Raw genomic sequence first — 14,043 nt, forward strand, 5'->3', positions numbered from 1 at the left:
GTTTGGAATATCTTCACACAGTCTTGAAAAAATTATAGAATGAAGACTTTTTATGACTTCGGTGGGTGAAACAAGGAAGGCATTTTGGTATAGATTTAACACAATGAATGGTTCTGTAGTTTAAGAACATACACAAATACTATTGTTTCATTAGAAGCTGTACTTTTCTTGATACTTTGTATGTACATAACATTTCTAAAATGTAGATTAGTTTATTTCAGAGGTATGCAGTGAAGTGCATGTCTATCCCATATTTGCTTTCAGTAACTTATGATAAAATATTCTATAATTTATTTATAGTATTATATGCTTGCATGTTTCTATCCCCTTTTAACAAAACCATAAGATTTCTTGCAAGAGATAAGCCCAAAATCAAAGTTAGCAAGTTCTAACTTCTAATAAAATCACTATGTAATGCTGCTGATACTTCCTGTGACAAATATCGTTCAGCTGTATGACTAGCTATGTACATCAAAACTTCAATCTCTATTTCCTAGGCATTCAGATACCTTTAGAGTTTTCCATACCTAAATGAATACCACTCTATCTAAAACTATGTTTGTATGGAAATTAAGATTTATTTTTGCTAACCTTCTGAGTGAATTGAGTAGTGAACTATGGGTTACTATAAAAATATAACATGTACAGAACAATGTTACTCACTGTGATTATCCTACAAACATTTGTCATAGTGTTCCTTCACCCTTGTATCTACTTTGTTCAAAATATAAAGGGATCAATAATTTTCTGCATATATGGTATCATTCTAACATGTTTTCCTTCTTATGGAGTGAGAAGCATATTTTATACAGCACACCTCTTGCGATCTCTGTAGTCTTCATTCAGACTAGATCTCTAAAGTTCTAAAAGCTGAAAATTTTGGGAAATATTCATCCTCATTCAAATAATAAATGAGATGTGAAATGAATTTCATAGTAGATGAATTCCCTGGAGATAGTTTAATAATAGCTGATGAAGTTCGAAGAATTTCAGCAGGCAAATCACAGAAGTTTTATAGTGCAGAATTAGCTTATTAATAGATCTTATTTTAAATTTTGAACTACAAAAAGCAAGACAATGTGGTCCTCAATTCTAAAATAATCTATTAAGTACCCACAATTGAAAAATTGAAATTGAAAAACCAATGGATTATGCCTTCTTAATATTGATTAGAATAATACCCCTGTATTTCAGTGTACACAAAAATCTTAAGCCATTAAGATAAAAGAGATTTATTTGAGCATGCACCTATTTGTTGTGTTTTCTGTCTTACTTACTGAATTCTTGCTATATACACCCCAAATAAATAAATAAATAAAAGAAAAATATAAAAAGGGGAGGAGGGGGAGAAATTAAGTGATTTATTGACATTGTTATTACCATTACATCAATGAGAAGATTTTCCAATTTGCCTTACTCCTACAATGTGATGCCAACTCTGACACTATTGCTATGCCCTTAACAAAGATATTACTACTTAAGGGATAGAAATGTTACTTCCTCCAGTGAAAGGGTGGTAGGAGATGATAAATAAGCATGTCTTCACAATGTTGCAGCTGGCTAGATGGGTGCAGGGGGCTTTGGGGAGAGAAGCTACTCAACCTACCGGTTCACATCAGTCAAAACTCAGCACAGTCTCACTGAAAAACAGAGTAGTTTATAGGTCTTGATTTTTCTCTTTTTAATAACTATATAAATTAGTTTAACAAACCCTCTGCCACTGTCTGAATTGTATCTCATTTATGGATAATTAATTGTGAGCAGATAATAACTCATGCATGAAAAATAATGTCAAGATATTATATAAACTGCCATGCATTTACCAGTCAAAATTAAACTGAAGGAGATTTTATCTCTTTGAAATAATACATTTTCATATATGACCTTTCCAAGTACTATATATCTTAATTTGTCCTGTTTAAGTATTTTTATTCTGTTTTTGAAAATAGCTACGTATATATGATTTTGTGTGTGTTACAGTTTTAGAAGGCTTTGGTTTCTCTCTCTCTGTCTCTCTCTTCATTTTTGAATATTGCCTTATAAATTAGTTACATCAAGGAAATTCTTGTTAAATCTTTCCCTAATCACTCACTTAGGTTTTTAAAGTTCAGTATCAACTCAGAATAAAATAGGCTTATTCAGTCATCCATACAGTATTTTGCCAATATTAACATCTATTCCTTGGTAGTAGTAGATGGTAATAAGGAAGCAACTACAACACTGGCAATTCTAATGAATTTGTAGAATATTTAGAATATTTTCCTTGAAAGGATTCCTGAACGCACATAACCCACTTAATTTTTTCATCAGAGATCTGAGTGTACATAATTAATTCACGTAAATGTTATTATAATTGATCATTATTAATATTCTGACAATAAGTATAATAGGAGCTAACTCTAACATGCCACTTATGATAACCATTGCCATCATTTTATATCCCAGTGATGTTTCAGTGGATTTATATTATTGTAAAGCTAACCCATTGTATTATGGTTCACTGTGATTAATGTGACCACCAATGAAAGCTGATAATAATTAGCCCTTCTGTAAAGTGTCTCGAAATAGAATATCCCCTAGAACAAATTTAATCTCATTTTTAGTGTGAAACATGGAAAATGACTTTTCTATCAATCAATATGAAATATTTAATGAGAAGTGGAAGTCTACTGTATACTGACAAATGATTTTTTAATTACCGTTTCCTTAGATCCTGGTGAAAGGTACAGTAGGAGATGGTTTCACTGGAGACATTGGCCTTGATGACTTGTCCTTTCTAGACTGTAGTCTCTACAATGGTAAGGGCAGAGCTGAAGTTGTGTAATTCTCTTTTCCACGGACTGATTGTTTTTTGTTATTTGTCCTGCTTCTGGAAAAACACAAGCAGATCATTCTAAATCAGATCTAATGAGGAAATTCAGACAGGCATTAGGAGGAAATAGCTGTGCGTGTAAGTTCCTAAAGGGACCCTTTTTAACAACTCCTTAACAATAGGGTGCTTCCATACTCTTTGGAATTTTGATTACTGTTTAATACAACCTTCCTCCTCTCCTGAGTAATGTTTAAAGTTGTTACAGTGGCAACTGCTCTCACTTTACAATTGCAAACAGTTCAGATGTTAAAGGCAGCTTGAACTCAGAGCTCATTGGTACCCTAGGGTATTACAGTGTCTACAGAACTGTATAATGTTACATCTATTAAGGAAGGGATTTTAAAGGGACTTCTATTAGCTGCATCTTTATGTACAGTCTGGTGGATTATCATAGAATCACAGAATGGCTTGCCTTGAAAGAGACCTTAAGAAACTTCTAGTTCCAACCCTCCTGTCCTGAGCAGGATTGCCGCTGACTACATCAGGCTACCTAGGGCTCCATTCAGCCTGCTGCTGAACACCTCTCTGGGGCATCTGCAACTTCTTTGGGAAACCTGTTCTGGCTCCCAGATGCTTTTTCTTAAGAAATTCAAGAAAGGAAAGATGGGCTTATTAACTTGGTGGTAAAGTCACTTATGTAATACTAAAGATGCAGAAACTTAAGCATACAGTTTTGATGCTCAATTTGAATGCTTTAACTATGGGCTATTCAACGATGTTTGCTCTAGGTGGAATGGTATTTCAGAAACTATAGAAAATGGATTATTTCAAATGTGAGACAGGAGATGATTCTGTCCTGAAGGTTATTGTATTTAAAAAATTTTTTTCCTGTTCCAACGTGAGGTGGAACAGCAGAGCCTTAAGTGTGGCATCTGTGTTCAAAAATTTCTGGCCAATAAGATCTTTGATGGTGTGAGGAGTTGTAGATATGTGTATTATACCATATGACGCTTCATCCAAAATGTTTCTCCTCTTTTATTTTTTGTTTAAGTCTAAAGATAGTATTACCACATCATTTATTTGCTGTCATAGAGGTGCTTGCTGCCTTACAAAAGAGATGGCTCTTGGTTTTGGGTAATTATTAGTAGTCTCAATGCACTGTACCTACGGAGAAAAAAAAATTCTGTTCCAGACATATTTCATATCAAGTCTTCACATGTAGTTTTAATTAACCCAGGTGTATTACTTTATTATATTACTATTACTGTAGCGCATTGTGCACAACACCTAATGATTACATTAATGATTAAATTCAAAGGAGTTGTATAATGAAAATTCTTTTTATGCACAATGTTAGCGAAGTTCTTCAAGAAATCAGAGTTAGCCTGAAGAAAGGTGCATAGAAAAGAACTGTAGGAAAAGAAACATAGAGAATGGATTGCAAAGCAGTGGTAGGAAATGTTAATGATATCACATTAATTTTTCTAGAGGGAAAAGAATATATTTCTTCATTGATTAAATTAAAAGGTTAGAAGGTTAGCTGGTAATTTCTACAGTTAGTTACAGTAATCAATGTGTTGAAAAAAGGCCATTGTTATCTAACAATCTGTTAGCTTTGCTTCACAAGGAAATTGAGTTTTTGTAACTGTTCTGATAGTCTCCTTGACATGAGTTTTTTTAATTAACTATTTTCATTTAAATTTGAAAGCCACGTGTAAGGCTTAAATAAGTGTTGAGGGTTGTATAAATTTTAGTTGGCAGACTTGACCAACCTAGGGCTTTCCACTGAGGAGACGTAGCTATCACATTTAGTTCCTGTTGGGCAGCGTTGAAGAAACTTAGCCTGGCTACCCAGACTATTTTTGCAGTAAAACTATAACTTTGAGAAAGGATGTGTGTGGCAAGGGAAGAAATCATTAAAAATCTGGAGTGCTTTTGTTATGTTTCTCAGAATTTTCCTTGTCTTTTAAAGGAACCTTTCCAACAGTCTCTACAACTCTGTCAGGAACTTCAGTTCCTGTCACACTCCCATTCAACAACTGCACAGAGAATGAATTTGTCTGTAGAGACTCTGGCCGTTGCATCAACATGATCCAGAAGTGCGATTTTAGACCTGACTGCTCTGATAAATCTGATGAATCAGATTGCGGTGAGTTTGCTAATTTCTATACTTTGCTCTTTTATTAGTTTGTGCCTATTCAGTATATTACTTTAACTACTGTTTATTTACCTTTATTATTTGATACTAACATTTAAGCATAATTTTTTTGTAAATATTTTTCCTAGAAAAGAGCAAAATTTTGTTCAAAATGTGGAAAGCTGAGATATTTTTCTGCTTTCTGCCTTTTAATGGGATGGTTGGACTTATATTCCAATTTTATTTTCCAATTCAACTTACTGGCAAAATTGGTGAAAAAAATCCCCTTTTCTCAAATTAATTTATGTTAAAATTTTCCAAATGTTCAGATTGGAAGAGAGAATACTCTCTAGTCTCATACTTGGGGCGTGTATCTGGGATACTTGAGTCCATTTCTTATCTACTTCTGTGACTGTAGTCAGTACTTTCAGCAGCAGACACGCTGAAGTTCAACTGTGAAAATAATAATGTTTTTGCTATTACTTAGTCCATTTAGAAAGTTTGATTTTGGCAAATGAGCTGTCAAGTCTGAATTGACAGGAAAGCGTAGTATTAGGCCTCTTAAGTTTAAATGAGAAAATAAATTTAAACCTGTTATAGGTCTCAGGTGTTTTCCTGTGACTAGAGTATCCAGCATGGTGTGCTCTGCACAAAAGTCAGTGAGTCCCAATCTCTAAATTCCCAGAGACTTGATGAGAGCAATAGACCTGAGACAATGGGCTGTGCTACCAGACCGTGTCCATAGATTTCTAAGACATTTGCTTATTCCTTCTGAGTGACACCAGTTCACACTATAGCATTTCAGGAGAAACCATCAAAGACGTTCTGCCTTAAAACGCAATTGCTTTTGAACAGAAACATTTTCAACTAATTAATGAGAGGTAAAAAGATCTCACTGATGATCAAATCTCTTCATTTATTATCCATGGTGTGGGGAACTCCAATCACTTCTCTCAGGGCTGAGAATTTAGCTAAGAAAAGTATAATTAGTCTCCCTCCTGTCTGTTTCTTAGGTGAATTAACCTGACATAAATGTGAGTTGGGTTATTTACTACATAATATATACATTCCTGTATAATGTGCATAAACACTAACCATTGAAAAACAATACTGAAAAATACATGAAGAGCTTATTGAGTAGACACTTTTTTCCTCAGAAATTTATGATGTGTTACAATCTTTTCCTTCTGAAACAGATAAGTACTAGATAGAATATACTTTCATACATTTACTTTTTCTGAAGCATCCAATCACTACAGCAGTGTTGTCAATTTGTCTCAAATAACAATGCAAAAATTAAGTATGTCCTGTTCAAGGGCAAAAATATTTTCTCAGAGAAATATTATATATCTCAAAGGCATTTGAAGCATTGTTTTAAAAACATGTATATATTTTTTTATTTAAGCAGGATAGAATACCATAATACCGTGCCACTCTGTAGTCTCAGGAAACATCACACATCCTCATATGGATACTCACACTGGCTGTGCTTTGATTCCTCAATGGAGATATAAAACTATAATTCAGAACTCATTCTCTCATTAGTCTATCGTTTCTAGTCAAAGTTTCTGCAGAATAAGTAGTATAAATGAAGAAACAGCTCCAATTCACCACTCAAATATTCTTCAGGGAGATGCATTATGAGGGATGGATGGCAGTGAGCTCATTTTTCTTGTCCAGTTGCTCAGGAAATCAAAAACTGAGACACAAGCAGCTACACATTTAGTTAGTAAGATAATAATTCAGTACTTGACATCAATGTCATATACTAGCATTATTATGTAGCTTTAAGGAATTTTGAGGACTGCTTGAAATAATGAATTGATTTGTCAGAGTTTCTGTGTAGGATTTTGTGTATAATTTGCAGCGAGTTTATAATATCATCAGCATGTTAGAGTGAAGAAGGGCTAACATACAATAACATCAGATGCCTTTTACATACATCCCAGCGTATATCACAATATATTCACTATTTGAATGGACTGAAAGCTGATCGGAACACATACAGTGATAATTACCAATGTGTAGAAGTGTTGCTATGTTCCTAAAAAGTATCTGCCTCATAGGAAAGAAAATAGAAAGTATCATTGATGTTTCATCTGTAGAGGAAAAAATACTAATGTTAGAAGTCTGTAAGTATTAATAAGAGTTTACATTTTGAATCCCTTTTTTTCTATTTACTTTATTGTAGTATAAATTAATGGTTCCCTATTTTTATATTAAAAAAAATATTTCCTGTTCATCTCTAAAGCTAAGGATATCTGCAATTTTGAAGATAATACCCACTGTGGATGGTATCAACCAGCCTTGGAAGAGAGATCAGAAACTGATTCTATCAGTAACACAAAAATGTTTAAGTGGGAACTTGGAAGTGGTGCAAAACTGTATCCCGGAGAAGAAGAACATTGCCCATCAACTGATCATACTACGTGAGTAAAGTTTTTCAGGTAGTCATCTGCTTTTTGAACTGTGAGTTTAGCCATGTGTGAATTGCCACAGGGAAAACTGCGAAGTATCGAAGCATGACGTGTGATTTAAGTGAAAATAAACAGGATCAGTGTTGCCAATGCAATAGGTAAATCAAGTATTACAATGTCAATAAACAGGTACAATTTCTAAATGCTCTTCTGCAAGTAATCCTCCAAAATTGTCCCTATACAGAATAATAAATGTGTGCCTCTTCTACTAGAGAACACGTGGGATATAAGAATGTTTCCTCTTTTGGGAAAACAAGTTTTCTATACCTCTTTGGAGGATACATGGTTGATCCAGCTTTATGCATATCCATGCCCCAGCCTATATACCAGTAATACATAAGCTATGAGACATCAACCCTCCCTGTAGCACCTTGTAATATCAGCTTGGACTGCTTGTAGCATCCAATGGATAGGATGCTCTGACCAATGCAGAGGTTGTTGTACCAGCAAAGCAACTTTTGAAATATAGTCAATTTTCGGCTGCAGCTGTTCCTGTTCTGTTGTCTCTCTCGCTATTACAAAATTTTCCTTCAAATACTTTGCAAGCTGTCTCAAACGACTTTGAAAACTGTTTACACAATTGTTATCTGTGCAATTTTGCCAAGGGTGTGCAGCGCCAGTTATCCCAACAGTGTGCCTTGTGAATTCAGCTGTCATTTGGTAATTAACTAGCGCACTTTGAATCAACTGTAGTTAAACTGAAATGTAGTTCATTTTATTTATGTGCATATATACATCAGATAAAAGTTATCACTTAATAGAAAAATAGAAAATATTACTACTCCAACAAGTCTTTCATGTTATTTCTTTTCTGTCTGTAGTATTCCGTTTTCAAACAAGGTATAACTGATTGTTATTCCTTGACCAAATACTATTTCAATGATTACTGAAGAAAACTGTCAGTTTTCTCCTTGCTTTAAAGAATCATTTTCTAAAGTTCCTGGAGAACAGAGCTGTTTTGTATTACTTTGTTGAGCATTTTCAATAAAAAATATAAGCGTGCTAATGAAGAAATATTCTAATCAGAGTGGAAATATGTCAGAACCTGAGCTGTCATTTTCTGTGAAGGTTTATATGTGGTTTTCCCTTTAAAAATAAAATAATAGAATAAGTTCAAAAATCTACAGTCCATCTGAAAAGCAGACTGTTCAAAAGAGAGTTTGGAAGCTTGACTATTTGAGTAAACAGGCTTACTCTGCAGAAAACAGCATAGTCTGTGCACATGCTATTCACTTTATGTTCACAAACTGAAGTAATTGTTTTGAGAGGTTAGAATTTTACCTGATACCAATAAACTATTAGAAATTATTCTTTAAAAGTTAAAAATAGATGAAAAACATATAGCATTCTACTCTCCTAGTGAAGATTTCTAAATGTGTGTTGGGTTCTAGACATTGTTTATAATGATAAGTAGTTCCTTCCAAAGACATACTTTCCGTTTCTCTCAAGGAGGAGGAATTAGCTTTTTTTTTCATTGAGATATAAAATAAATTAAAAAAAAAATTAAAAAAAGAAACAATTTAGAAGATTTTTGAATACAGTCATATGCCAGAAAAAGATAAAATTTACTAAAATTTTCTAAGTTTGAGTGGCACATGTATTAACTGTAAGAAACTTTCAATGTCATGCCAATTTGCTTAATCTAATTAGGCAAGTTCCTTACAGTGCCATTGATGCTCAGTAACGTGAACAGAAAAAAATTTGCCTATATGTAGCAATAGTTGTATTTGCATTCTGTTATAATAGTCCACTTAGTGAAAAAATAGATTTTAAATTAAAATCACAAAAAAATTAGAAAAAAATTGCTATTTATATGCTAGGTTAAAATGAGTTTTATATGACATTTGCATAGTCTGAGCTTATTTCTATACCTGTAAAAGAATCATCTCAGTATGATAATTGACTGTGTATTTCATTAAAATTAAAAGCCCATAATGACACAAATTCCACATTCATCACTGACAACAAAACCAAAAAAAATACACACACAAAAAAACCCCCACAATTGCAATATAGTGCAATTGTTTCAAAGTCTCTAGATTTTCTACATGACGGAAGTGTATTCCATAAAAAAGAGCAAATACTTAAGACAGCTTGGCTGTCAAATCTTTCACTGACTGCTGTTTAAATGTTATATATTAGCTGATAGTAGCATTGCACATACACTGAATAAGTCATCTCACAGAATTTTCACTACAGATTTGTGTTGGTAACAGTGATACATGAAATAATATCACTGTTTCTTCACCCAATTTTTCAGGTTTAATAAAACTAACTACATATTAAAAAGGACTGAAACAATTGAAAGTAAATGATCCATAAAAATTGTAGTTTTAAGGCAACAATGATGTATTATAGTTGAGATCTTTCACACTGGACGTAACTGATATAATTTGGTTGTGCTGTTTCCCAATCTTTTGTTATAGATGAGAATGGAAGCGTGAGGATTCCAAATTACAATGGAAAATACAGAGCAGTGCTTTGTTGAATTAAAACACTAAAATGTTTTTATTTTCTTTCCCCAAATTAACATTGGTATAGATGAGAAATGACCTGTAATATTATTTTCTTATTAGATCACAATGATTATGTATAGAAATAGATTCATTCTGATACAAGAATGGATTACAATCCAATGCTGTAGCCAGCAGAGCAAGGGAGGGGATTTTCCCCCTTTACTCAGCACTTGTGTGGCCCCAGTTGGAGTATTGCATACAAGCCTGGGGCCCCCAGCACAGGCAAGATGTGGAACTTTCGGTGGCCCAGAGAAGGGATCACAAAGATGATCAAAGGGCTAGAACACCTCTCGTGTGCAGACAGGTTGAAGGAACTGGGTTTGTTCAGCCTTGAAAAGAAGTTGTGGGGAGGCCTCATTCTGGCCTTCTAATATATAAAGGAAGTTTATAAACATGAGGGAAATCAAATTTTAATATGAGTAGGTAGTGATAGGACAAGGGTGGTTTTTAAACAGAGTAAGGGAGGTTTAGATTAGATACCAGGACAACTGGTTATTTTTTTTTCTGTTGTTGGTTTTATTTGCTTTTTTTTTTTTTTTTTTCTGAGGGAGTGGTGAGGTGCTGGCACAGGTTGCCAGAGAGCTTGTGGATATGCTGCTGGAGGTGTTTAAGGACAGGTTGGATGGAGCCCTGGTCTAGTAGTTGTTCTTGCAGCTGGTAATGCTGCCTGTGGCAGCAGGGTAGAAATGTGATGATCCTTGAGGTCCCTTACAACCTAAGCCATTCTATGAATTTACAATGAGCTTTTTCAGCAGAATTTCTGTGAATAGTTTGGGACTCAAACTGTCAATTTCTCAGAGATTGTTTATCTGTGCCACCGAGATGTAGGCTGATGAACTGTAAGGAAGTGGTGTGTGTGTTTGAACCTATAATTACATTAATTGAAAGTACTGACTTGAGAAATAGAGAGTTGAACAGCTTGTATATAACCCCAGTGCCTGCAGGAACAGAAGCTGTTATGGAATTCTGTGGCTCCCTAACAGTCCTGTGAAGAAAAGATGAAGAAAGATTGGTAAATGTTTTGCAAAGAATTAAGTGACATTCACTGTGTAATGAAATGACCATTGTGTATGTATTAATGTAGAGATCTGATGCCATGTTTCTCCACTTAGCAACAGGAATTCCTTATTACGGTTGGGTTTAAATGCCATAATAATGAAAGTATTAACCCCTATGGGCTTAAACATGTATATAAAGCAAGAAGATAACTAAAACCAGTTATTTTCATTTGAGAAAAACTAAGTAATGGAGTAGCAAATTCTACAACTTTAATAGTGATATTTGGATACAAAAGTTAATTGAGAACATTGTAGGCTCTTAATTGATATGATAATTCATACCTTAATAAGTTGTCAAATCTAATGAAGCAAAACGAAAAAGGACATAGAACAAAAATTCTGCATTCACATAATAATTATTACTCTGTAAGTAACTCCTCTGATAACCATTTTTAACACATCTGTCTTGCTTTTGTCTGCTTTTCAGATGATAATTATTGGAATTTACTTTAGGAAAATTTGAAGGCCTTAAAGTAGTATACTTTAAAATACTTCTTGACAGCTGAAATGAGAGCTGAGAGCCTAAGGGCTTCACTGCAGATGAAAAAATTGTAGTCCCAAAGAACACTACCTCTTAAAAAATGGGAAGAAAGCAGAATTTAACTACTTATAAACACTTTATATATATAATTTACTGTTTCACTTCTTTAATGTAACAAGAGACATCATTTTATTACATGTACAAATCTTCCTTGCTCTGTGTCATTGACCCTGACAGGGGTGTAATAATAAAAGGAACACTGAAATTACTCTGAATACTTTTTGGGTGCATGTTAAATCATAGGTAGTCTCCAAAACTTTTCTGTACAGTTAAGAAATATATGGTGTGAAGGGGAAAGAGACCTGAGTAACTTTGACCTGGAAGCTGTTGCACAAGAAATCAGTGTTCATAGGACAGGCTTACATACACAAAGATTTTTTTGGACCATTCCTACCTGAAGGGATACAGTGACACTAAAAATAAGGTTTTCTTTTTATTTAAGAACCAAACCAATAACAGCAGGAACAAAACACAAGGGATTAGAGGGAAAAATGGCCAACTGTAGTTAACAATCTCCCAAATTAGCATTTTCTTTATTATAGCATATTTTCCCCTGGAACTCTTTTGTAACAGAAGCTAGGAACTAGCTATATTTCATCAGGATCACCCTACTGTTATTATTATTTTTTTTTCTATTTATCTATAGTATTTATCTATTTTATCTACTTATCTATAACATGATTTTATGACTATTGAAGCACACTGTGATTGTCTGAAGCAAATGTTGAGCACTGATTAGGTGGTGACTTTGTATATGAATATTATTGGGTAGTAATTGGGAAATTTCATTGATTACTACCTATAATTTTATTCTTGTCTTTATTCCTCTTTTTTTCTTTTCTTTTTTTCTTCCCCTTTCTAAGGGAACTAAAAGGCATAAAAGAAGAGACGTGAAAGAAAATAACATCTTTAATCCTGTTTCCTAAGTGGCAGTCTCTACCCCATGAGAAAGCTGATTTAATAGGTAAATCACTGTTGCATAATTCACAGGTCTAAAGACTTGAGAATAATCCATAAGAACAATAAGTAGAAAATCATTGCAGCAGCAGCCTGCAAGTTCCTGGATGGAAGGGTGTAGAAAGCTGGAAATTAAAGACAAAAACAAAGTTGTAAACTGGAGAATGAGGAGAACAAAGGCCACTTCCCTTCCAGTTGCTGCAGTAGTTAGCTGCCTTCTGTGTTACCAGAAATGTAGTTGGTGATCTGTCTTCTCAACACCCTCAGCATAGATGACTACGTCCTTCACCATTGTAGGAGTTTTTTCAGAGTTGTCTCGCCTTCCACTTAACTTCATACTAGTGCTTCATTCTTCTTTCAAGGCACCATCATTCAAGGAGCACTTTAAGTCCAGAAGTCCAAAACGTTTTAAAATATTTTTGTGATATTGAGATTGGGCTTCCATATGTCCAGATGAAGTCTTCTCCTGGATAGTGTTCCTTCTTTTATGTATCATAAAGTGGCTTTGTTACTACTGGCAAATTTGTCACTTAATATCTGAGGTTCAGATAACAATAGTTCTGTCCACGTGAAGTTTACATGTAAACTCTCAGACATTTGTGATCTGTGTGCAGACCTCTCAGTCAAGGCATAGAAGGAGACATCAATTATCTTTTCTCTATAAAACATATATTCTCATGTTTTCCCTAGAGTGACATGCTATGCAAGTGCTACAGGGAAATGCATTCTATTAGGCTCTGAACACTTAGAAGCATATTCTCTCACATAGGTGATTCAGACAATTTTTTAAAAAATAAATAATAGTTCATCTATCTGTCTATCTATCCAAAAAGATCAACATAACGCATTACTACTGTTTTGCTTATTGTTTTATTTATAGCACTATACAGTTATTACAGCCTTTCTAGAAACCTTGACTAGATGATTCATCAGAAAAAAAATGTGTGACAATTCATTCAATTTTTTAAATAGTTTGTTTTTCCTGAGAATAAGAATTCAGATAATCAAGGTGCAGAGTTTTTGAACAAGGTGCAGCTTGAGGTATGTTTGTTCTCAAAGTGGCTGTGAAACATGGACAAGTCTATGTTATTACTGCATTAAAGTACTATCAAAATATCACAAACACTGCTTTACTGTACATGCTGGTAAAAATCTCAGTTGACAGTTAAAAAGACCATAAGCATTAGACATTTGATTCTAAGCAAAAATGTATTTACTAAGCAGTTTTTATAGCAAAGTACAAATTCTATACTATACTGAAACATAGAAAATTGCAAATTAAAACTAATGCCTATAGTGATTAGAAATTAGCTCGATCTTTTCACCCTAAGCTTAGTTATTTGAGAAGGAAATTCATTCTCATTGTTTCCCTTTTGCCTTCGACCTCTGAGGATTTATGGAGATATGTCAGAATGCTAATGAGTTGTGGCAGGTTGAGATGAGCCATGGAAACACCATGAATTAATCTCAGCTCTGTGTCAGTCAGAAGCCATGAGGCTAACGTCTCCAATGGAGAAAATCTATCTAACAGCCAGTGACTTGTAT

At 34.0% G+C, this 14,043-nt stretch overlaps 1 protein-coding gene across 1 annotated transcript in view; it reads left to right on the top strand.

Moving 5' to 3' along the window:
- Positions 1 to 14,043, top strand: part of MALRD1 (MAM and LDL receptor class A domain containing 1) — a 210,036-nt gene that overhangs the window by 52,259 nt on the left and 143,734 nt on the right. The window contains exons 18-20 of the mRNA XM_065731331.1: positions 2,711 to 2,798; positions 4,785 to 4,961; positions 7,201 to 7,378. Coding sequence (XP_065587403.1) covers positions 2,711 to 2,798; positions 4,785 to 4,961; positions 7,201 to 7,378 — 443 coding nt within the window. The remainder of the gene's footprint in view (positions 1 to 2,710; positions 2,799 to 4,784; positions 4,962 to 7,200; positions 7,379 to 14,043) is intronic.

The sequence above is a fragment of the Cyrtonyx montezumae genome, unplaced genomic scaffold, assembly GCF_038088225.1.
Source record: "Cyrtonyx montezumae isolate F1298 unplaced genomic scaffold, pur_monq_1.0 scaffold_14, whole genome shotgun sequence".
Taxonomy (NCBI): Eukaryota; Metazoa; Chordata; class Aves; order Galliformes; family Odontophoridae; genus Cyrtonyx; species Cyrtonyx montezumae.